The 26,374-nt window shown below is 44.8% G+C and overlaps 1 protein-coding gene across 10 annotated transcripts in view; it reads right to left on the bottom strand.

Moving 5' to 3' along the window:
- ctdspla (CTD (carboxy-terminal domain, RNA polymerase II, polypeptide A) small phosphatase-like a) overlaps positions 1-26,374 on the bottom strand; it is a 610,361-nt gene that overhangs the window by 97,983 nt on the left and 486,004 nt on the right. For all 10 annotated transcript variants that reach the window (XM_069914945.1, XM_069914952.1, XM_069914943.1 and 7 more), the window contains one exon: positions 4,464-4,615. In XM_069914945.1, the coding sequence (XP_069771046.1) occupies positions 4,464-4,615 (152 nt within the window). The remainder of the gene's footprint in view (positions 1-4,463; positions 4,616-26,374) is intronic.

Genomic DNA, 26,374 nt, shown 5'->3' on the forward strand with positions numbered 1-26,374 from the left:
CTTGCCTCTATCCCCTTCGCTTCCTGCGTGCAGCCAATTTTCTTGCCAAATTGAACATTCCATGAGCTTCAATCTCTGAAGTAGAACCTCGATAAAATTTATATCAATAAAATCAGTGATATTCACTGATCAACGTCTTTAAAAAAAAAATGCATTCCGCTTGGATGATAGTGGACAAAATTGGCTGCCAGGATATCTTCTCACTTGAGCTAAATTGGTTGCAGCAATGAAGAACATTTGTGCTTGGAATTAGTCAGTTCAAGAATGTACTGACAAAATAACGAACAGCTCTTGTGGTGTTTCAGTTCTCATTTCAGGCTGTAACCCATGATCTGTAGTTTCCTCCTGTTCTAAGTGCATGTTCACTGAGCTAGAGTGAGCAGATGAGCCCCTGCACACTTTGTGTAGAATAGCTGGTCTGAAGAGATGGTTTCCTTAGATTCATAGTCAGAGCTGTACCGTATGAAAACAGGTCTTTAAGCTCAACTCATCCATGATGGCCAAGTTGCCTACCCGCAGTCATGGCACCATCTTTGCAATGCTTTTCTGCACCTTTTCCAACCTAAAGACATTCTTCCTAAAGCTAAGCACAATATTCAGTGCAGTCTCACCATCATCTTGTAAGCTGCAATAAATATTCCAACTCTTCTACACAATAGGCTGACTAATGAAGGCAAGCTCGCAGAAAAATCTCAGGGTTGTATGTGATATCGTGCCTGTACTCCGACAATAAATCTGACAGCTACCTACCGTTTTGCTCTTAATATACATAGAATCTCTAAGAATTTTCCTTTACCTTACCTGCTGAAGCTATCTCATGTCCACATTTTACACTCTTTATATACTCCTACAGCTCAAAACTTCTCCAGGGTTTTGCTCTCAGACTCTCCCAATAAACCACTGTCTAATGCCATCAAAATTAGCCTTGCCCAATTCGTGACTGGTGAATAATTATGGATAAAGATAAAACTGTCCACATTAATTTTAAAACTAAGAGAATTACAGAACAAGTGCTCCCCCCCTGTCACTTATCCTGCCTTGTTTCCCATTCTGAGGTTAGGCCTTGCCTCTCACAAGTAGGCTATTTACATATTGTTTGAGGTAACTTTCCTGGACATCATTAACACATTCTACCCCATCCAAGCCCTTAATGCAAATGGGATCTATCTTCCATTACAACCCTATTATCCCGTACAATGCCATTAAGGTGATCTCTCCTTTCTTAGGAGATCTTCTTCTCTTCAGTAAAACACCAAAGTCTGCAGACACCGTGATTGAAGTAAAAACACAACGCAGTCCCTCCCAAATTGGCTGCTCCGTTGAAGGCCACCTCCCTTTCAGTCCTATGGAAAAGACACCAAACAACTGCTCACTTGCAGCAGACTTTTTTTTTCCAAACTATGGCTACTTCTCCTCACTGCTAAGCCTGGTACTGACGATATTGGCTTACCTACACAAACCAGCTCAATAGGGATCTCTTGTTATAAAATGTAACGTCTCCAAAACTCGCTGGTTTCTCCAGTTAAATCCCGTACTCTTCCTCTACAGTCATTGGCCTGTGGCACATCTGCACTCATCTGTCTGTGTAGATCCATTACATAAACCTCAATGCTGGTTAAGAAAAGAGTCATTTTTTGGCAAATAAGCAACTCTTCGTTAAGCTGCAAGCATTTGAATTGTTTCTTTATGGCATGAGTAATTTGCCCTTCTTACTACGTCATTGCTGAGGCTACCTCAGTCACATCAATCTGGCCTCCAAGCCGACTGACCAATTGGGAATGCAAGGGACTACATTTGTTCTCTCAAGCAATACTGAAATGTTCACTTTAAATTTTTTTTAACAACATGGTGAAAGCTGATTCCGGCCATTTAAACCTGTGCTGTCCAATGACATCCAAATTAACCTATAACCACACACGTTTGGAGAGTGGAAGGAAAGAAGAGCTCCTGAGGAAAACCCACATAGACATGGGGAGAACGAGCAAACTCCTTACAGACAGCACTGGTTTCTAACCGAGGTGGCTGGCGCCTTAGTAGCATTGTGCTAACTGCTACACGAACCATGGTGCCCAAGTATTGTTGCCATTTAATGCCCATTAAACATGTAGCCAAATGGAACAACACACAACTGTAGGGCACAGTTACAGGCCCTTTGACCCACATGCCTGTGCTGACCACAATGTCTCAAACTAAAACTCCACTGCTTGCACAAAATAGATAACCCTCTTGTAAAATGGGTGATCTTACAACTCTGCATCAAAAGATTGATAGGGTAATAAATCCTAGCCAACTTGTGTAAGAAAGATCTCAATTAGGTGATAATAATTTATCACGTCTGCAAAGTGAGCTGGGACAGAGAAACCAGAGATGAAGATTGGAAGCTAAATAACTCAAAGCTTCACACCACGGAGGTTTGCTGTTGGGTTCATTGCAGACCACTTGGCAGAGATTGACTGCTCTGAGCACATCATGTTCGACTCAATGGCAGCAGAGGGTTCATTCCAAATGAGAGGGTTTAAGAATTTCAAAGAAAATTGCTGCAAATCCTGGACATCTGAAATGTTGCAAATATTGGAAATATTCAGCAAGGCGAGCAACATTAGCGGAGAGGGAAATGGAGACAGTGGATCAAGCGATTGCTCTCGAGAACACTTTTCAGGTCAGTAATCCTTTAGCAGAACTGATGAAAGAGCATCAAGCCGAAGTGTTGTCTCTCTTTCTCATTGGACAGATGTTGCCTAATCTGCTGAACATTTCATCAATTTCTATTTTACTCAAGAACCTAATCCATGCTGACGGAACCAATTCAGAAGTAATGTGGGAAAAGGAATGAACAGAAGTACTTGTACCACAACTTGTTTAATTTGATTTAGGATTACATTTCAATAAAGGATCAGTAGTGCTTTTTGCAGAGGGTGGCACAGTTAACGTGGCAGTTAGTGTGATGCTATTGCAGCAACATGGTTCAAGCCGGCATTGTCTATGAGGAGTTTGTACGTTCTCCCCATGCCTGCATGGGTTTCCTCCAGGTGCTCTGGTTTCCTCCCACCGTTCAAAAATTGTCCAGGGTTTATTTGGGCAGCAGACACTTGTGGATCAGAAGGGCCTGTTCCTGTGATGTATGTCAACATTTAATTTGTAAACATTTAAAAAAATTAAAAGTTAAAAAGATTTTGTTAAAAAAATACACCCTTAACATGAAAAAGCCAACACATTAACAAGGATAGAAAGTTGGGTGCTTCCAATGGACAAGAGAATATAATCTAAAGACATGCCAGAGACATAAAAGCTGGGGTTTGGCAAGCAATGGGGTTGACTACAGGAGATAGCAAGCATGAATGCAGATGAACTTGAGAACAGTGGGGTGATATTGTATACTAAATAGGGGGGACAAATTTCAGGGGAATTGGACTAGCTCAATTAATCCTAATCAAAGTTAAATGAAAAAGTCTGCCGACACTGTGGTTGAAGTGAAAACAACGCTGGAGGAACTCAGCTGGTCTAACAGTGTCCTATATATAGCAAGATAAAAATACATAATTGATGTTTGGTTACGTATCTTTGCTACATAAAGGACACAGTTTGACCAGCTGGGTTTCTCCAGCATTGTGTTTTTACTTAATGCTAATAGATGTGGGTGAACAGAAACCTGGACATCGTGGCATTGAAAAGAGGCAAGCCAAAAACAAGGTAGGTCGGTAAAACTACATACAAAAGTAGTAAAGATGTCACCTCTCCATCCCTAGATGTTTCAACATGGTCAGATTTGGGCTCCCGATTATTAAAGTAACATGATATCATACAATGAAGATTCATTAGTTGTATACCCAAGCTCAAAGGAAATCTGGAGTACTGGGACAACTTGCACCAGGAAGATTTAAGAATTGCCAAGGGTTTTCTAACAACTGCAAGGCAATTCAAACAAGGAAATTTATGACCGGGATCTTGAAGACTCTTTCTCGTTCAATCACAGTGGCAGCACGTGGTTTCTGCCGTAAACTGTCCACTTCCTCAAAATGTCCTTGAACTAATTCATTCAGTTTATGACTAGTAGGATATTTTAAAACTATGAAGCAGATAAATGGCCACTTTCCTTTTACTGTTTCTGATGACCATAAAACGCCCAGTATGCAGCATCTGCAGGGATTAGTCGATGCCGGTTCAGAGAATTTGCCAGGTGCTTGAAATTGTGTTGTGTGATTGGCAAAACTAACTGCTAGGGGTTGCCAATTTTAAACGTTCATATTTTTGACTGAATTTTTTTGCCAGTGGCTTAAATTCCAGATAATGAGGATTTTATTGTAGTTTGGTCTTCAATCAATTTCCCTCGTCATAAAAAAGTTAATGATCCACTTTTACTTAAAACCAGAAGACGCGATAAATTGTCATTCAAGATACAGCTTACATTAGAGATTCCAACAGCAAACAACTTTAAAAAATTGTGATAGCAGAGGAATACGCACCTTGGCGATCGACCCATTCTCCTCCACTGTTGGGGACTGAACATTGCTGCTGCCGTTAGTTGACTCCACATTATAGTCACGAAAGCAACAGAAGAAGGAGCTGAAAAAGCTACGACTCCTCTGCTTCTTCACGTTGAGGCCGCTCTGAGACACTGAAAGAAAAAAAAGAGAAAACAAATTCAGCTGAAAGAAAATTCAGCTTTATTTTCAGGACCGGGGGATTGCATCTCCTTCACTTCAGTCCCCTATGAAAGATTTCAGATTTATTGTCAGAGTGCACAACATTCACATCCTACCCTGAGATTCTATTTCCTGCAGGAAAGATAGTGCCAGATAATGTAGACAACATACACAGGTAAACAAACAGTAATTACGAGGAGAGATTGCGCAAATTGGGATTGTACTCGCTGGAGTTTAGAAGATCGAGAGGGGATCTCTTGAGACCTATAAAATTCTGGCAGGACTGGACAGAATGGATGCAGATGGGATGTTTCCAAGGATGGGAAAATCCAGAACCCGGGGCCATGGTTGGAGGATAATAGGCAAACCATTTAGGACCGAGATGAGGAGGAATTTCTTGACCCAGAGGGTGGTGAATCTGTGGAATTCATTGCCACAGAGGGCAGTAGAGGCAGGTTCATTGAATATATTTAAGAGGGAATTAGATCTATTAAAGGTTACGGAGAGAAGGCGGGGACGGGGTACTGAACTTTAAGATCAGCCATGATCTCGTTGAATGGCGGAGCAGGCTCGAAGGGTCGAATGACCTACTCCTGCTCCTAGCTTCCATGTTTCTATGTAATGTAAACAAACTGACTGCAATAGAGCGAGGGGAACAAAAAAATCAATCAAGTACAAAAGTCCTTAAATGAGTTCTTAAAATTAACTGGCAGTGCGAGTCTTGTGGCACCTATATCTCTTTCCTGAGGTTAGAAGTGAGAATGGACAGTGTGCTGGATAGTGTGGATCCCTGATGATCGCTGCTGCTCTCCGACGGCAGTGTTCCCTGTAGATGTTCTCGATGGTGGGGAGGATTCTGCCTGTGATGTCCTGGCTGTGTCCACTACCTTTTGCAGGGATTTATACAGGGAGATATTGGTGCCCCCATACCAGACTGTGATAAAGCCGTCAGCACACTTTCCACCGTGCATCTGCTAAAATTTGCTGGGGTTTCCGATACCAAACCTCCTCACACTCCTGAGGAAGTAGAGACACTGATGTGCTTTCTTCACGATGCCATTAGAGTGCTGGGTCGTGAAAGATCCTCTGAGATAGTGATTCCCAAGAAGAAAGTGAAAAAGTAAAAGTTTGAATTTCTTGTTGAGGAGTCTGATGGTGAAGGTGGGGGGGGGGGAGGGGGGGGAGGGGCAGCTGTTCCTGATCTTGCAGAAGAAAATAACTCCTTCTCCTTTGCACTTCAGCAAATCCATTTTAAGAATTCTGGGGGGAGGGTAACAGCTTGTTTACAAAGTTTTCAAAATGAATCCAGGCAGTTACAACTGCTCAGACCCACTGTGGAAAAAGGTTCAAAGAAAGGAAGTATGTGATTAAGTCTGAGAGGGGGGAGAAGAGGTTGATGGGACTGGAGGGGCTTGAGTTAAAAGGAGAGACTGAATTGACTTTTTATCCTTTGGCAAAGGAGACTGAAGGAAGAGCTCACAGAGGTTATGGTAAAGGTGCTGGCTGAAATCATTGATGGGATCGTAGCCTGTTGAGATCAATGTGAGGAATTTACTCATTGCATATGTAGAAAGATAAGGGGAGATTTGATAGAGGTATTTAAATATTATGGGCAAAGGTGGAGAGGATGAGCAGGTGTGGGTTCTTGGGAGTCACTGTCTTGGAGGATCTTTCCTGGAGCCGGCACACCAATGGCATTATGAAGGTCTATAATCACAAGGGACAAAGACAAGGTGGATCGACACAGTATTCCCTCCCCCCAAGCTAGAGTGGGAAGGGGCAGTTTATGGATTGAGCTGCCAGAGAACTTGTAGTGGTGGGGACAAATGTAACATTTAAAAGGCATTCGGACAGGTACATGGATAGCTAAGATTTAGAGGAGTATAGACCACATGCAGGGATTAGCTCAGGAAGGTGCCTTGGTTGTCATAGATGAGTTAGACCATAGGGCCTCTTTGCATGATGAGATAACTCAGAAATACAGGCAAGATTGCAAGAGTTAAGAGCAAATCAATTGAGTTATACTGGGGTCAAAAGGCAGACGGGGTGAGAATGCATGGAAGTGCATTCAAATAGAGGGATTGAATGTTACAGGCAAATTAGAACAGTCATGGAACAGGCCCTTCAGCCCAAATTGTCCATGCTGACACAAGTTGGCATTCTAGGCTAGTCTCACTTCTCAGTCTTTCCCATCCACAAAATCTGTCCAAACGTCTTTGAACTGTGATTGTGTCCATTTCTACCGCTTTCTCTGGCAGCTCATTTTGAATGTGGACCACACGCTGAATGAGAAAGTTACCCGAGGTCCCTTTCAAATCTCTCCTGACTTTCCGTAAATCTAGGCTTGCTAGTTCAAGAATCATCTACTCTGGAAAAAAGACAGTGAGCATTCACTTTATTCATGTCCCTTATGATTTTATAAACCTCTGTAAGTTCATCCCTCAGCCCCCTTCACTCCAGGGAATAAAGAACCAGCCCATCTAAACTCAAACCCTCCAGTTCCAGCAACATCCTGGTGAAAAGAACACAAAAAAAATGCAAATAAGAAGCCTAAGCCTTTCATCTTATCGCAACTTTACTGACTTTGTGACAGCTTTTCAGTTAGTCCCATTGTATACCCATTCAATACCCTTCCTGATTTTAAATTCGGGTTAATTTTCTCACTTAATCATTTCTGCTCTGTGATGCTTGGAGCAGTTACGAGAAGCCTATTTTATCCCAAATCAGGCATCCATTACTCACGTCGAAAATAATCTTATCCAAATGCAAGCGTTTCGTCACAGTTCACTGTTAAAAAATGTTCAATATCCTCAATGCTACTAACCAAAACCATACATCCCTTTGGTCATCAGATTGTTGGCCCAACTGTACTCAAAGCCTAACAAAACCCACTGCAAGATTAAATTCAGCCCAGCTCGTTTCTACTGCTTATTCCAACTTCCTCCAACTATCTTACCCATCAGCATATGCCCCTTCTATTCCATTCTCCCCAGTGACGTTATTCGACCTCCCTTGAAAAGCATTCACTAACTCATCATTCTATAAATAAAAGTTATTCTTCCCAGTTTTAAGTTGTATATTTTAGTAGCCACATTGGACTAATGTTGAAAAAAAATTAAATATTATATTTAAAATTTTTACATTTTTAAATTTAGACATACAGCAGAGGGAACAAGCCATTTTGGCCCACAACCCCGCGCAGCCCAATTAAACCCCCCAGTACATTTTTGATATGCCTTGCAATAGGATTATTTTTTTCTGCAACCTCTCAAACTTTCACATTGTACACATAAAATTATCTCCAGTTTTATTTTCTAGAGAAATAAAATAAACCCATAATTTCAGATGCTATTTATCGTCATGTAATAAAACAGAAATGTAATATTACATGAGCCTGCTGTAAAGCAAAGATTTGCCATCAGCATTGCCCGGTCGGTGCCCCTGACAGTCAGAGGAAGAGAAGTAAAAGAGTCCCCCTCGGAGTCACTAAGTGTCCGTAGATTTGCCTCCTGCAGCCCCTGCGGCCACACAAGACTCCCATCAGCTCAAACCATCAGTGACCTGAGCCCAGATCCAAACCTCTGATACGATAAGGAAGATTTCAGCACCCAGGGCTCTTCGGAAGACCTCAGTTCCATCGCTGTGTTTTTCTTACACCTTCTCCAATGCCTCTTTTTCATCATGTGGGCGCCAGAACTGTCCAAAGTGCACTCTAATTAAATACAATGTCAAGTGGGCAGCCGCTACTTCCTCAGATCAATTGCAGCACATTTTTAACAGAGCCCAAAGTAAGTTCACAACATTCTTTTTTTCTTTGGCTTGGCTTCGCGGACGAAGATTTATGGAGGGGTAATGTCCACGTCAGCTGCAGGCTCGTTGGTGGCTGACAAGTCCGATGCGGGACAGGCAGACACCTCAACTAAATGCCATTGGAGATTGGAGCTCTAACATCATTAGTATGATTATCAAAGTAGATTATATTTGGTACAATATAGTCCTCCATGTAGGCTCCCAGAGATTCAGTGATAAGGTGCAGCTTTCTATTTTTCATTCACTGTCCTGTTGCCACTGAAAGTGAGCACCAGTCAGATAGAACTTGTAGGAGAAGGTTCCCCAACCAGTTCCATTTTGAGTAGGAATTAAACACCACATTCCCACCGATGTGAGATTTATCAACACTAAGAGAGATAACCTCAGATGGGAAAAAGGAAAAGTTGATAGTTTTATGCACAGGGAATAGGAGCCAATTTTCCAAGTCTATTTTACAATCTTGCAGGAACAATCCATTTTTTCAGACAGCAGAGCTTAACGGTGAAATTCCAGTCACGTGCCTGGAGTAATACAGTTTTGATTTCATTTAAGGAAGATTATACTTGCATTGGAGGCAGTTCAGGGAACGGGTCACTGAGTTGATTCCTTGGTTGAAGGGATTGCCTTGCAAGGAAGGGTTCACACTCACTGAAGTTTGCAAGGGAAGTTGAAGCACTAAAGATTCTGAAAAGCTTGACACAATAGCTGCTGTTAGAAGGTTTTCCCTTGGGATAACGTAGACCTCAGGGGTAATGAATATATTCAAGGTTAAATTACACACTTTTTTTAAAAACATGTACACGAATCACAGGTTACGGAGATCTGGATGTTGGAGAACAGCATTTTAAAATCATGGGATTAAATTAATATGCTGACTCGATTCAAACGCAGCGAGGATATAAAGAAAAATATGATCTCCCAAAGCAGTTAAGTTTTATTGTCACATGAACCAAAGTGCAGTGGTAAAGTTTGTTTGGTGAGCATTTCAGGCGGATATCTCCTACATAACGCAAATGAGGCAGCAATGAAGTGCAGAAAGATCAGTTGGGTTGGAGGAAAGGCAGAGTAATTTTACTATTGTGAGGCTCACTCAGGATTCTAATAACTGCAGAAAAGAAATCGTCCTTGAATATGATGGTGCTGTGGCGGTACGCCATTAGGCAGGCGAACCGGCCCCGCTTGTCACGCACACGGCGGGGCAGCCGGCCAAAATGGCGCCGTCGGGGGTTTCCTCCCGACCTCGCCACTGGGCTCATAAGTCCACGCTTGGGGACCCACGTGATGTCCCAGTGACGTCAGGGCCCCCCAGCACGGTTCTCACCCAGGTCCGTCCGGGTTGGAAGTATAAGACCAGCCAGGCAGCCTGCAATAAATCAGTTTTTGCTCACTGAACTCAATCCTCCTGGTTGGGCGATCCTTCAGTTAGCGGTGTAGCTGCCGCTACAATTGGTGACCCCCGACAAGTTCAAACATCTTTGGACCCAACATGAACGACACTTCGATCAACACTATAGCCATCAAGCTTCCTGACTTCTGGGTTCAGGAGCCAGAGACCTGGTTCAGCCACACAGAGGCTCAGTTTCACCTCCGCCAGATTTCATTGGATTCGACCAAGTTTTACCATGTAGTCACTGCCCTGGACCAGGCCACTGCCAAATGTTCAGCACCTACCCGCAGAAGATAAGTACGGGACCATCAAGCGGGTGCTCTCCGGCTCCCTCGGCCTCTCCAGGCGCCAGTGTGCTGCTCGGCTGCTGCGCCTCAACGCCTTGGGGGACAGAACTCCAATCCAGTTGATAGACGAGATACTCGCGCTCATGGGCAATCACACCAACTGCCCACTCTTCGAGCGCATCTTCCTCGACCATCTGCTGGAAGACATCTGGCCGGTACTATCCCAAGAGAGCTTCATTGACCCTAGGAAGGTTGCTCAAAAGGCTCAGGAGCTATGGCTTGAACGATTCCCGGAGGGCTCAGCAGTCCAGCAGGTTACGAGTCGCAGGCATGACCATGCCAAGTCTTCCCCTAGCGCTGTGGTGGAACATCCAGGGACCTCAAAAAGCAGCCAGAAGCAAGTCATCCACTTCAGGCCTCTGCTTCTTCCACCAGGGCTGGGGAGCCAAGGCTCGGAAGTGTCGTCAGCCCTGCTCGTTCCAGGGAAACGAGCTGACTGGCCGCTGTTAATGGCTGCGGTGGCTGGCCAAGAACACAGCCTTCTCTACCTGCAGGATTCAGATAGCGGCCGACGCTTCCTCGTCGACATCAGGGCCCAGATCAGTATCATCCCGGCCTCAAGGACCTCCCCTCCATGCAGCCAATTTGACGGAGATCCAAACGTATGGAGACAAAACCGTCCACTTCCAGATCGGCCAGCGGAAGTTCTCGTGGAGGTTCACCGTTTCATCCCTTCCAACCGCCATCCTGGGTGTCGACTTCCTCCTCGCCCACAGACTCCTGGTAGACATTCGAGGTAGGCGACTGGCAGATGCCCGTACCTTCCAATCCATTCGCCTCAACGCCTCCCGCACAGAGTAGCCGCAGATGGCCATGGTCAGCACGCCCAAGGACGAGTTTCAGGGTATCCTGGATGAGTTCCCATCCCTCCTCAAGCCGCAGTTCTCCGCCGCCTCACCACACCACGGGGTGTTTCATTACTTCCCCACCCAAGGCCCGCTGGTCCACGCCAAGGCACGCCGGCTCCCACCGGATAAGCTCCAGATAGCGAAGGAAGAGTTCTCGCATCTGCAGGAGCTGGGGATCATTCGACGTTCTGACAATCCTCGGGCCTCACCACTCCACCTGGTCCTGAAAGCCTCCGGCGGCTGGTGCCCCTGTGGAGATTATCGACAGCTTAACGACGCGACAGTACCTGACCGTTGCCTGATCCCTCACACCTAGGACTTTACGGCCAACCTGCATGGTGTGAGGGTATTCTCCAAGGTCGACCTGGTGCGTGGGTATCACCAAATCCCGGTGCACCCTGAGGACATACCCAAAACGGCCATCATCACCCCTTTCGGCTTGTTCCGAGTTCCTACGCATGCCGTTCAGGCTCAAGAACGCCGTCCAGACCTTCCAGCACCTTATGGACACAGTGGGCAGGGATTTGAATTCCATATTCATTTACCTGGTCGACATCCTTGTCGCCAGCAGAGACTGGGCACAACACAAGTCTCACCTGCGCACCCTCTTCTCCCGACTGGCCGACTTCGGCCTAACGATCAATCCGGGCAAGTGCCAGTTTAGGAAAGAGTCCATGCAGTTCCTGGGCCATACCATCACGGCCAAAGGAGCCACACCTGCTGCTACGAAGGTCAATGCGATCAGGGAGTTCCCATGCCCGGACAACCTCAATGGGTTACAGGAGTTCGCGGGTATGGTCAATTTCAATAACCGCTTCATTTCAGGCACTGCACGCATCATGCAGCTGCTCTTTGCCTCATCGCGGTCAAAGAAAAGACACTCATTTGGACTCCAGAGGCCAGCAGGGCATTCAAAGCCACGAAAGATGCCCTCGCGAAGGCTACCCTGCTCGTCCATCCACGCACCGACCTGCACATGGTGCTCTCCATCGCTGCCTCTGCCATAGCCATCGGCGCCGTCCTGGAGAAGCAGGTGAATGGACAGTGGAAACCACTGGCATTCTTTAGCCAATTTGTTTGCCCGCCAGAGCTCAAGTATAGCACTTTCGATCGTGAGTTCCTGGGCATGTACTTGGTGGTGCATCATTTCTGCTATTTCTTGGAGGGGAGGCCTTTCACCATTTTTACCGACCACAAACCCCTCACTTAGGCGCTCGCTATGGCAAGAGATCCCTGGTCGGCCCGCCAACAGTGTCACTTCTCCTTCGTGTCGGAGTTCACCACCAACATTCGGCACAAGGCGGGGAAAGACAACATGGTTGCCGATGCACTCTCACGACTGGCCATTTGCGCGCTGACACCCAGCCTCGACTTCAACCAGCTCACCCGGGACCAGAAGTCCAACAAGGAGATGTGGGCCTTCAGAACTGCCATCACGGGCCTGCAGTTCCAGGATCTCCCGACTCCTCGTGGTGAGGGCACTGTCCTGTGCGATGTCTCCACAACCAATGGCTCCCCAGCAGTGGCGCAGGCAAGTCTTCCACCATATCCATGACCTTTCCCACCCTTCCAGCAGGTCCACAGTCCGTATGGTGGCAGAACGTTTCATCTGGCATGGACTTCGGAAGCAGATTGCGGAGTGAGCCAGAACCTGCACCCATTGCCAGCTTTCCAAGGTACACAGGCACACCAGAGCGCCCGTACAAGATTTCGAACACGTCCGGGAACGGTTCAACCACATACATGTGGACATCGTCAGACCCTTACCCGTTTCCCGAGGTAACCATTACCTTTTCATAGTGGTAGACCGCACCACTCGTTGGCCCGAGTCGATCCTGATGCCAGATGCCTCCATGGACTCCGGCTCCCGAGCGCTTTTGAACGGTTGGGTTGCCCGGTTCAGCATCCTGAACCACCTCATCAGTGATCGGGGCGCCCAGTTCACCTCTGCGCTCTAGGCACAGCTCGCCAACAGGCTAGGGATTGAGCTACATCACACCACGGCCTATCACCCATAGGCCAATGGGCTAATCGAGTGATTGCACTGCCACCTCAAGTCAGCACTTATGGCCTGCCTCACCAGCCCCCAATGGGTGGACAAACTACCTTGGGTGCTCCTGGGCATCCACTGGACATCCAAAGAAGACCTACAGGCGTCATCAGCCGAGCTGGTCTATGGTGCACCGCTAGCTCTATCCGGTGAGTTCGTCAACGCAGCTCAAACCCCAGCAGTCACCGCACGGTCTACTTCCCCACCTCTGGGCCCAGTTGGACTCTTTCACACCCCTACCGCCGCCCAGATACGGCACACGGGCCTCTTACGTCCCCAGCGAGCTGTACTCTGCAGAGTACGTTTTTATCAGGCGGGGCACATCCATAGAACCTCTACAAAGGCCCTACCATACGAAGGGCTGTACAAAGTCATCCAGCGTTCAGGATCCACTTTCACACTGGACATCGGTGGTAAGAGGGAACTGTTTACGGTGGACACGTTAAAGCCAGCCCACCTCGACCCCTCTGAACCAGTAGTTTTGGCCCAACTCAAGATGTGAGGCCGCCCAGCAAAAAAGGACATTGGCGCTGGTTCTGGGGGGGGGGCCATTAGGCAGGTGAACCGGCCCCGCTTGTCACGCACGTGGCAGGGCAGCCGGCCAAAATGGGAGTTTACCCCCGACTTCGGCACTGGGCTCAGAAGCCCGCGCTTGGGGACCCACGTGATGCCTCGGTGACGTCGGGGCTCCCCAGCGCGGTTCTCAGCCAGATCCGGGCTGGGAGTATAAGACCCAGCCAGGCAGTCTGCAATAAATCAGTTTTTGCTCACTGAACTCAACCTGTCTGGTTGTGCAATCCTTCAATTAGCGGTGTAGCCGCCGCTACAGTACGTCAATCTTTTTCCTGAGCAGGGGTAGGGGAGGGGAGGGTGAAGACAGCATGACCGGATGGAATGAGCATTTCATTGTTTTTGCTGCTTTTCCAAAATAGCAGGAGTTTTAGATGGGCAGGGAGGTTTGTATGCTGGCCGTAGCAGTGTTCTGCAGTTTCCTGCGGTCTCAGTGGAGCAGTTCCCATACCATAAGAGTAATGCATCCAGACAGGATACTCTCAATAGTGCATCTAACAGCTAGTTAATATGTGGCCATCATTGTCGATGCAAGCAAACACAACAACCATTTGAAAAGGTCCAACAAATGTTATGATGCCATTACTCAAGGCTACAGACCAAGAGCTGGACTATGGGATTAAAGTCTGGCTATTTTCACTGCAGCATAGGTACAAAGGCCAGAACAGGTTTCATCTGTGCTCCACATTTACGTTGTTCTTCAAATTATAATAGTTAAACAACAAACTTTTGGATACGTTGGTGCCACAAGACTCACCCCACCAGGTTCAAGGACAGTTGCTTCCCCTCCACCATCTGACTCCTCAACAACAGACTCCATCAGAGACTCATTTCAGGACCTTTACTACACACATTATTCATTACTGGATATTATTTTTTATATCTGCATGGTTTATTTACATTTCTCGGTTTTACATACATACCTTTTTCGCTAGTACAGTTTACAGTTACTGACTAGTAGAAATTCTGCCTGGCCCACTGGATCTCAGGGGTCAAGATTCCTTTATTATTATGAAATAAAAACAATGAAATATTTCATGGAATTTGCTTTCATCTGCTGTAAGGCAGATTCGCCATCGGCAAAAATTGCCTGAAGTGCCTCTTACAGACAGAGAGAGAGAGATGCAAAAAAATCCACGAGAGATACAGAGTTTCCATGGATCCACTTCCAGCACACTCCCACAGCCACACAGAGTCCAGTCCAAGCTACTAGGAACCAAAGCTCCAGATCCGAAACTTTGTCATAAGCAGGAAACCTCCAGTGCCCTCAGCACACTCTCACTTCCCGGTTCTGACACCCGGTATCCCTTTAGCCAGTCTTGAGCCAGTCTCCAGCAGTGCACAGCCTGGTGTGAATCCCTGGTATGCAGTCACCAGCAGCCCAAACCCTGAGCAGGTTCCTTGCTTGGCGTTGCCAACAGCCCGCCTCCTGGGTGTTCTTCAGCCGCAGAGCCCCTCACTGGTCCACCATTGTGGTCACTGTCCCATGGGTTAAATCCTTCTCAAACTGTAGGTGTTCTCCCCATTTTCTGGCGCCCTGCGCCAGTTTTTTGCTTCCCCAGAGTCTGCAACCCCTTGCGGCTGCCGCCGATCATGAGCGCCACCATCTTGTGCGCAGACCCTTTCGGTCACAGTATTTTTAAATAAACCTCCGTCATCTCCTTTAACAGGCCATTTAAAGCCTGCTTGGAGCTGACGGCAGTCAGACTGGGTGGTTGGACCTTGTGGGAGTGCTGAGTCTCCACAGGTCCATACGAGCGGCAGCGTTGCCACTTCACCAGCACCTCCATTTGGAGGGGGTGGGGGGGGGGGTCACATGATGTTATGTATGTACCCTGACAATAAATTTGAACTTTGAAATTTGATATAAATCTTAACAGAGTAAATTCCATGGCCTTCCTCAAATACCGCCACAGATTTAATTGCATCTACCTGAGCAGGTGGGGGCTGTTAGCATCTCATGTGAGAGATAAACTGAAGTATGAACATTCTTCACGACTCAGAATCTAAAAATGCTGCCCATAGGCTAGGAGAAAAATAGCAGCATCAATTAAAAAATAGTCAAGGAGGTCATTCAGCCATTGGCCTACTCTAGGTCTTACAAATGGACCAATCTCTTGCTTTTCTCGTCCTCCCTCTCCAAATCCTCTAACCTTTCCTGTTTCAAGCTCACCAACATTCTTTGTTTTCTGCTCTCCACAACACATTCCCAATCACAACAATTTGAAATGCACAAAATATTAGTCAGGTTACATCTAGCTCTTTTGCCAATTACTTGCTGGCCCACAATTGTTAAATCATACATTAGGGCCATTAAGAACCCAAGACTTTCCCCAGAGGACCTCATTAAATATAACCAGTGTAAAAATGCGTAAGTCGTAACTAAACAAACTCTCAGATTGTGTAATGCATTTCTAGGAATCATTCTGAAATACTCAAAAAATGAAGCAGAATAAAGTCAAAACTTTGTTCAAAATAGCAGTAAACCTCATTTAAAGAAAAGTGCAGTTCATATCCCTTCAACTCAACACAACATCTGCAGTATTAACAATGCTCCTACAGCTTCAAAAGGCATGATGGAAACAACTCAGTTGGTCTAAACGACAACTTGTATAGTCTCAGAGTGGTTCAGCTCAACTTGTCCATGTTAACCAGGTTGGATGCATTAACTCCTCCCCCCCCTGTTACCTGCATTTTGTCCATATCCTTGAAACCAGTGGTTCTCAACCTTTTTTCTCCCCCCCACTCACATAAGTACCAGTAAATCCCTGATTAACCACAGATCATAGGATGCCACAGGTGCTCTGTGGTTAGTAAGGGAATACTTTAGGTGATATGTGAGTGGGTACCCCACTGTTCTCAACGTTCACTGTAGATCTGTGGAATGGTACAGCACAAAAAAGGCCCTTCAGCCCTTCTAGTCTGTGCCAAACTATTTTTCTGCCCAGTCCAGTGACCTCCATATCCCACCCATCGATGCACCTGTCCAAATTTTTAACAAAACTGAGCTCACATTTACCAATTTAGCAGGCAGCTCATTCCACACTCCCATGACTCTGTGTGACAAAGTTCCCCCAAAATGTTCCCGTTAAACTTTTCCCCTTTCATCTTTAACCCATGAGGTTGTTTTCATCTCACCTGTCCTCTCTGGAAAAAATCTATGTGCATGAGCCTGACCAAACAAATATATTTAAACAATGTAATTATAAAAACCCTCCTCTTCTACCCCTTCCTCTGGCAGTTTGTTCTATATATCCACCACACTCTGTATGGAAAAACTTGTTCCTCAACTCCTCTTTAAATCTCTCCCCTCTCAGCTTGAACATATGCCATTTAGTTCTCTAACCTGGTAAAAAGAGTGATGATCCATTTTTCTCATCGATACTCATGATTTTGTAAATCTCCATTATCTCAGCCTCCTTCACTCCAGGGAGAACAGTTTCAGCCTACCCAATGTCTTCTTGTAACTCCAGTCCTGATAACTTTCAGGTGAATATTATTTTTGTACCCTTCCTACCTTAACAACATCCTTCCCACAACTGGGCACCAAGAATAACACATAACATTCCAAGTGTGGACTCACCTACCTCTTGCACAGCTATATCTCATGGACTCAGGGCTCTGTCCAATGGAGGCAAGCATGTCATATGCCTTCTTTCAAGATTCCTTTATTGTCATGTTATAATACAGAAATTGCCTTTTGCGTGCTTTAAGGCAGACAAAGTCACCATGAGCATTGCCCAGTGCCCCTTATAGTAAGACGGAAAGACAAGTAAAAGAATCCCTTCAGAGACACTGAGTCTCCGCTGATTCGCCTCCAGCGCTCCCACACCATCTGCAGCCACACTGACACCTGTTCCATCCATCAGGAACCCGAGCTCCAGTTCCAAAGCTCTGACACGATCAGGAAGCCTTCAGCAGCTGAGGCTCTTTGGGAGCCCTTTGCCATAAGCACCTTCATGAATCCCAGTTCTGTGAGTCCCTCAACCGTAAGTCACTCACTGCCTGCAACCTGTGTGGGTATTTCAGCTGTTGACCCCGTCGCTGGCCTGTTGTCTTGGTCACCATCCTGTAGGGACCTTCAGCCCCTTGCTGGTCCATTGCCATGGTCACTGTCTTTTCAACAGGGGGGGGGGGGTCTTCTCCCCGTTTCTGGTCCCCCTGCACCAGGCCACTGCTCTCCTGGAGTCTGTTATAACCAGCTCTTTAAAGCCTGTATTTTTTACCTGTTTATTTCCCAAGATTCTCTTTTTTGAGGCTGCCGGATGCTTGAATTCGGGATAAGGCAGAATTTACTTTATTTGACTACAGGCTACAAGTGAAACCTCTTTAGACCAAAACAAGACACCTTTCAGACAACTACTGTTTCAGCCACAAAATAAGATGTAAACTTGACTGTGTTGAAAAAGGCCCAACTTCACAAAGTTAGCATTCTGGGCTTTCCCATTTGCCTGCATTTTGTCCCTACTTATCCATAAATTTGCTTGCAGATGCAGAAATAGAGAATGTCCCTGTAACCTCAGTATAGTTAATCAGCTATAGGCTGAGCAGCAAGTTCCCAGATATACTGGGCTGAGGGTGCAGTGGGGGAGGTTAATATAAATCAAAGCTTTATATCTATGCACCACGGACTCTTCACCTTCCCTTGAAAGCACCTTCTTATTCCACCTTCTTGAACTGTACTAACTTCCTCTTAAATACATCCACGTTGGTCCAAGTTCGTAATCATCTGTTTGTACAAGTACAACGTGACAAAACAGCATTCTCCGGCCCTCGGTGCAAAACACCCAGACACAACCAGACAACACGCGCACAGTTAATACAGATGCAGAACAAATATACATTTATAAAAATAAATTAAAAATGTTTAATAGTAGAGGATGAGTATAAACAGTTCATTTAGTCGTACAATAGTCTCACTGCTCATAGGAAGCCTGACTTTCACATTCCAGCTGCAGCCTCCATTTGAGCTCTAGTTGCTACTCATTAGATATATAGACTTGAGGCAATTACAGAATTTGTTAGATTTGGTTGTAGAAAAAGCAGCAAAAACTTGGGATTGTCAAATAAGAACGTAGGTTTTCATAATCTTGCAATGCAGCTGTTCCTTGGAATCCTGTGGAAATACACAAACATTACTCCTTCCCTCCCTATGCAATTAAAACATCTTTCTCAAGAAGATGGCTTGGACAAAGAAGATGCAAAAAGGTTGTTTCGCATGGGAGGAGAGTCTAGGACAAGAGGGCATAACTTCAGGATTGAAGTCATCTGTTTAGCCAGAGGATGGTAAATGTGTGAATTCATTGCCACAGGTGGTTGGGTGTATTCAAAGCCGAGATTGATAGGTTCTTAATTAACCAGGGCATCAAAAGTAATGGGAAGAAGATCTGGCAGTAGCGCTGAATTGGATGATATAGTGCAAGATAGACACATTCCAAGAAAAAAGAAAATTATGAATGGAAAAATGGCACAAATGCAGCTAACAAGAGAGGTTAAGGCTGAAATAAAAGCAAAAAGGATGACATACAAGGAAGCAAAAATTAGTGAGGATTGAAAAACTTTTAAAAGCACGAAGAAACATTAGGAAAGAAGAGATGAACTATGAAAGGAAATTGGCAAATAATATACAAAAGGATACTAAGAGTTTAAAAAAAAAGAAGAGTAAGAGAGACACGGGTAGAATACAGAATCGATTGAAAATTATGCTGGAGAAATTATAATGGGTAACAAAGAGATGGCAAAGGAATTAAATGAGTATTCTGCGTCAGTCTTCATTGAGGAAGACCATAGCCATATACCTGATAGTCAGAGGTCTCAGGGAACAGAATTAAGTACAGTCTGGATTACTAGAGAGATGGTGCTTAGGAAGATGAATGGATTAAAGATAGACAAGTCTCCCAGACCAGATGAGGGGCACCCACAGGTTCTGAAGGATGAGGCATTGGAATTGATTTTCCAGAAATCAATAGACTCTGGGATGGTTCCGGAGGATTGGAAGGTTGCAAATGTAGTTCTGCTGTTTCAGAAAAGAAGGAGGCAGAAAAAAAGTAAATTATAGGCCAATTAGTCTGACGTCAGTAGTTGGAAAGTTATTGGAGTCAATCCTCAAGGACGAAGTTATGAAATAACTCGAGGTTCATGGCACGATAGGTTCATGAAGGGAAGATCCTGCCTGACCAACCTAATGGAATTTTTTGAGGATGGACAAGGGATGGATTTTCACAAGACCTTCACTAAGGTGCCACATAAGAGGGTGCTTAATAAGATGAGAGCCCATGGAATTACAGAAAATATATTAGATTGGGTGGACCATTGGCTGATAGGCAGAAAGCAAAGGGTGGCGATAAGGGATCCTATTCTGGTTGGTTACCAATTACTAACAGCGTTCCGCAAGGGTCGGTATTGGTCCACTTCTTTTAACAATGTATATTGATGATTTAGATTATGGATTGAATGGTTTTGTGGCGAAGTTTGCAGATGACACCAAGATGGCGGAGTAGGAAGTGTTGAAGAAATCGAAAGATTGCAGAGAGACTTGAACAGCTTAGGAGAGGGGGAAAAGAAATGGCAGATGAGATCCAATGTTGAAAAATGTCCAGTTGTACATTTTGGAAGAGGAAATAAACAGGCAGAATATTATTTGGACAGGGAGAAAATTCAAAATTTGTAAATGCAAAGGGAGTTGGGGGTCCTCGTGCAGGATAACCTGAAGGTTAACCATCAGGTTGGATCATCAGTAAAGAAAGCGAATGCTATGCTGGTGTTCATTTCAAGAGAAATAGTGTACAAGAGTAAAGAGATGTTGATGAGGCTCCATGGGGCCCTGGTGAGACCTCATTTGGAGAACTGTGTGCAGTTTTAGGCCCCTTATCTGAGAGAGATATAATAATGTTGGAGAGAGTACAGAGAAGATTTACCAGGATGATTCCTGGAATGCAAGGGCTAACATATGTGGCTCTTAGACTCTTCATTGGGGTGTAGAAGAATGAGAGGGGATCTCATAGAAACATTTTGAAAGCTGAAAGGATTGGACAGAGTAGATGTGACTAAGATGTTTCCCTTGGTGGGTGAATTCAGGACAAGGGGGCACAGTCGTAGAATTAGAAGGTAGCAAGTAGAGATGAGGAGAAATTTCTTTAACCAGAGGATTGTGGATTTATGGAATTCGTTGCCACATACAGCTGTGGAGGACAGATCATTGGGGAGGTTTAAGGATGAGGTTGACAGGTATCTAATTAGTCAGAGTATCAAAGGATATGGGGAAAAGGCCGGACTCACTAGATGTGAGAACAGTTTAGCTTAGGGTGGATTTGCAGAGCAGACTCGATGTGTCGAAATGTCTACTTCTGTTCCTTTATCTTGTGAAATAATTCACTCTAAAATATGCTCATAGTTTTGGAGACCTTCCATTCATCTGGATTGACTCTTCCACCATCTGTAGAATCTTCCCTGTAGCAGTTAGGCATATGAACACCACACATGCTGCTCTTGCTCTGTACCAATTGATTTTTACTATCACTGCAACTCTGAACTCTTACACTTCTATTTCAACGGCTGTACGAATGGTAGAATGGGCCAGTTAAATTGCTCTACCGGCTTATAATGTGACAAATAAATGTAACCAAATGCAAGTAGGAAGCTGTTTGGACTGCAGATGGAGACAGGAAACCACTCCACAATTATTTTCATATTCACAGCACGCCCTTCAGTGTTATTTGCACTTGCTCCACTCTGCCACAGCTTCTGGCATTTCACACCATTTGGGTGGTGCAGGTACAGTCAATGTTTACAGCCCATCCCTAATTTTGCCTTTGGCTTACAAGGCCACTTCCCAGGGCAGTTAAGAATCAACCAATTGCTGTCATACAAAATGCAGAAGAGTGAAGCATGAAAGCCTGCAGACGCTGTGATTATAGTAAAGGAGGGCTCAGGCCTGAAATGTTGGTTATACATATTTACCTTCTATGGACATTGCATGACCAGCTGTATTTCCCCCAACATTTCTGTATTTTTATTTTATTTGTACAAGGCAGAGAAGACAGGAGATTAGCGAACATGTTCCTTTTTTAATAGTATTAATTATGCTCATTTTAAAATTTATTATTTGAGTAACTGAATTTAAACATTAAAAATACCATGTTGGTATACAGCCTTTAAGGTTTTTAAGCTTGTGAGATAACCGTATGGGCGCTAATCCACCGGTTCACCTGTCAGTGTGAATGCCCCCGAACCGCCAAATTGACCCGCGAATTAAACTGCCTAGTATCATTGCCAATCTGTTTTGAATCGGCATACCGGGCCACCCAATGTGAATGGGACACCCGGTATGCCGGGTCCAATTAGTGACGTGTTGATGACGTCCTTGTGTGCATGCAGAAATGTGAAGGAAACAAATAATATTCTTCCAAATAACAAGAGTGATTTAAAAAGATATAAACTTTGTATTTAATTTACTAAATTCACAATCCTGATCAATGTATTATGATCTTGTATTTAAACAAAATTATTCATGCTTAATTAAAACATAATTAAGCATTACGTACAGCACAGTATGAACTGCCCATGATGTTGTGCCAACCTACATAAATCTACTCCAGTATCAGAAAATCATAGCTGGAATAAAACATGCGCGAATAAGAGTGTGCACTATTTATAAAGGACCATGGGAAAAGTGTCGCAGGAATAAAAACAGACAAGATTAAAAGAATGTGGGAAAATGCGCACACAATTGAATGAAACAACTGAAGTAAAGTACACTTCAAAAATGCACCCGACTAATTTGGTCGTTTTTATTGTTTGTCATTTTCGTCAATGATTTTTTAAAAAATCGGCTTTATTATCCTCCTGCTGTTGGGTGGTTGGTGGTGGTGGGGGGGAAACTTCCTGTACATTTCTCAGTGGCGTATCTATAGAAAATAGTGCCCATGGTAAGCACTGAAATTGCAAACCCCCCCCCCCGTTAAAACTTACGGCCGTGGGAAAACGCTAACAGGGATAACACACACACACACACACACACACACACACACACACACACACACACACACACACACACACACACACAGTTAGTTTATTGCGAGTGTGGGAAAATGGTATGAGCCTGGGAAAGTTGCAGCAGGGATGAAATACACGTGTGTACATACGCACGCGCAATAAAGTATATACATACAACAATCAAGGATAGATATGTCTATGAGAAACAGAAGGAAGAGAGAGAAAGATGGGGAGAGAGAAAAGGTGTGGAGGGAGGGAGAGGAGAGAAAAAAGGTGGGGAAGGAGGGCATGGGCTGGAAGGGCCTGTTACCTTGCTGAACATATAAAATTTAAATTTAAATGGGCATCTGGCATCACTGTGATGTCGGGAACCTGTCACAAACTCCTATCCTCCCTGTTGCTTCACACTGCTGTTCTAGAAACCAGCAGTGAACCCCTGCATCCCTTCCTGCTGTGGGCAACTGGGCCTGGGAGCTAGTTCTCCTTCAGCAATGAATCGGCCTGTGGCTCAGTGCAGCAAGGCTTCCTGAAAGGGATGGCATTCGGGAGAGGGGGAGGTGACCACTGTGGCTGCTCAAAACTGAGAAGTGGAGCTCAGGGTTTCATACCCTGAATGCACAGGGCAGAGAAGATTCACCAGGGTGTTTCTTGGATTGGAAGGCTGGTGTTACAGGGGGAGGTTGATTTCATAGCAACCTTGAAAGTTTATAAAATCAGGAGAGCCGCAGGTAAAGTGAATGCTCACAATTTCCCAGGGTAGATTATTCTCGAACTAGAGGCCATAGGTTTAATGAGAGAGGGAAGAGATTAAGGGGACCTGGGGGCAACGTTTCCATTCAGAGGGTGGACCGGAACAAGCTGCTGGAGGAAATTATATAAGTCGGTACAATTTTAATGTTCAAAAGGCATTTGGACGAATGTAGGTGGATAGGAAGGGATTAGGAAAAGATGAATAAAATGAAGAGAAATGAGATGAGCACCAACATGGATGAGTTGAAGGACCTGTTCTCTGCTGTATAACTCTAATCTGCATCAAAGGGCTTAATGAGGCAAATAGGGAATATAATTCATTTTGTCCTCATGGCCATTGCACTTCTAAAGCTTGTGATCTACAACTCTCCGAAATCCTCTACCATTCTTGCAAGTCATATACAGTACAATCCCTGGTCTTTGGCTTTCAAGCAACCAGAAGTGTAGAGCAACTGGCAAATAAAAAGGAGTTTTTATTTAAATTAAAATAAATAAGAATAAAATAATAAGTTAAAAAAACTTGTTTAAAATTGTAAAAGTAAATGATCTCTGAAGTAACACATAAACCTTTGGTGAAAATGGGAGCAAATATTCAGCCAGCCGAGGGCCTTGGTCGACCTTTGCTTGTGGCAGCTGTTTGATTAACGTGTGAAACGGGAATGGCATCGGTCTGGATGATGCCACTCACCATTGGGTGACTCTCTTAAAGAGTCTCCTTATACCTGCTTCGTAAGCTCCGGTCAGAGGCTTTATCTGTAAACTTGGGGGAAGAGGGGGTTAATTATTCATAATTTTATTGTTTGTCTTTCGGGCGGCTCCGTGGAGGGGAGGAACCTGCAGCGATGGTTAAATGTTTTCAAAGAACGCAACTGAAAATAAAGTAAAATGCTTTAAGGTTTATATATTCAAGCAAGTGAAGTTTGTTCAGTGCAAGAACAGTGCATTTTTTAAAAAATCTTTTAAACTTTTGTTCTTAATGCAGGTGTATTAGTTAGGCATTGTAAGAGTGAGTCTCAAGCAACCGGAAAAAAACACTTATCCGGCATCTACCAATAGGTGCCAGAAACCAGAGGTTTTATTGTATTTTCTTAATCCATCACTGTGTTCAGCATATCAAGCTTATCAACATATAAATATCATCCATGATCATCGATGCCCATTAACTGGGGACCAGCAAAATATGTGTCCTGACAAAAGTCCCTGGATACCCACCACCCACTGGATATGGAAGCTACTGTCTTCCCCCACTCCCCCCTCGTCTTTAGATTGAGCTGGTACAGTTCTTTGCAGCCTAGATGTCACTATATTAACAAACTCAACCTAACATTTAGCTTGTTAGCATAGTGTGTTCAGGAGAGCTGCAAAGGCAAGCAACGAGAAGGCGCAGCAACAAATTCTATCACACCCAATAGAAAGCGATGAAATTGATTGTATGATCCCTTCAGTCTGCCAACCCAAGAAGCAGTCACTGCCAGCGAGGGCCGTCACTCACTGTGCTGGTGGTAGGCACGAGCCCCAGCCCCACCACTCCCCCACATCTGAGTGCCCCAACCCACCCAACACCAGCCTCTCAGTTGTGGGGCAGTTCACTGCTGTGGTAGCAGCAGTGGAGAGCAGGGATTTGCATCTTACACCCAAAATGGCAGCCTTCTGCAAGAGGAAGGGGAAGGGTTTCAAATATAGCTGAGCCAGGCCAGGAACTTGTGCTAGGTTCCCTCACAAAGGGTGAATGAGTTCCCAGCAAGTTCAAGTTTACTATCATCTTATTGGATTAATACAACCCAACAAATCATCGCATCACCGGACCATAGTACAGACACACCCTACACACAAATGACAAATGAACATAGCGATCCAAAATAAATATATAGAAAAATAATTTACAGGTTTCTAGGATTGTTCGACATTCTCACCACCTGTGTGAGGAAGCTGTTTCCCAGTAGGGCAGTCCTGGTTTTTATGCTCTTGTACCTCTTCCTTGAAGGTAGTGCCTCAAAGATACTATGGGCTGGATGGCAAGGGTCCTCAATGATTCTCTGAGTTCTCTTTCAACACTGCTCCCTGTAGATATCGTTAATAGAAGGAAGGGAGACCCCAGTATCTTCTCAGCAGTTTTAATCACCCTCTGTTCTGATGCTTTGCAGGTACCATACCCCACTGTGATTCAGCCAGTGGGCCATTCTCTATTGTGCTTCTGTAGAACATTGTTAGGATGGCGGCCAGTAGCCTTGCCCTCCTCAACTTCTTTAGGAAGTGTAGACATGGCTGCACCCTGACTAATGAGGAGGTGCTGTGGGTCCAGGATAGGTTGCCAAGGAACTTTGAGCTTCTCACTCTCTACGACGGAGCCATTGATACTTAGTGGGGAGTGGTCCTTTGTCCTCGTGAAGTCCACAATCTTCTCCTTTGCCTTGTCCATGTTGAGACTTGGGTTGTTGCTCTTGCACCACTAAACAAGCCTTTCAACCTCCTCTCTGCGCAAAGGTGCAATCCAGCATCTGTTTTAGAGGAGCACTGATCCAGAACTATATCCTGGTCAATGGCAACAACTTTACTGGAACTGCGGTTAATAAGGGATCCAACATCAGATATCAGCGCTAATTTCACCAACCTGGCGGGCAGAGGAGAGGCATTCACATCTTTTTATGTTAATCCAGAGGAGAACCTAATACCAGATACATTTTGAAAATAAAAAGCACAGGAAATTTAAAATAAGGACACAAGATTCAGCAGTATCAGTGGGAAAATCAAGTTAATATTTCTGATCTATGCACCTTCACCAGAACTCTTTACACTTTCCCTTTCATGTCTTTTTGTTGTAGGAAGCACAACAATTTGTACAAGTTGCTCCAGACAGTGTTATCCATGTTACTGATTTTAGGGGAGCTGATCTCAAATATTGCCAAGGGATCTTCTCAATTTACACCGGACAGCAAAGATTTTGCTTCCTGAAAACCTTTGGGTGTTTTTAATGG

This window comes from Narcine bancroftii, chromosome 1 (assembly GCF_036971445.1).
Source record: "Narcine bancroftii isolate sNarBan1 chromosome 1, sNarBan1.hap1, whole genome shotgun sequence".
Taxonomy (NCBI): Eukaryota; Metazoa; Chordata; class Chondrichthyes; order Torpediniformes; family Narcinidae; genus Narcine; species Narcine bancroftii.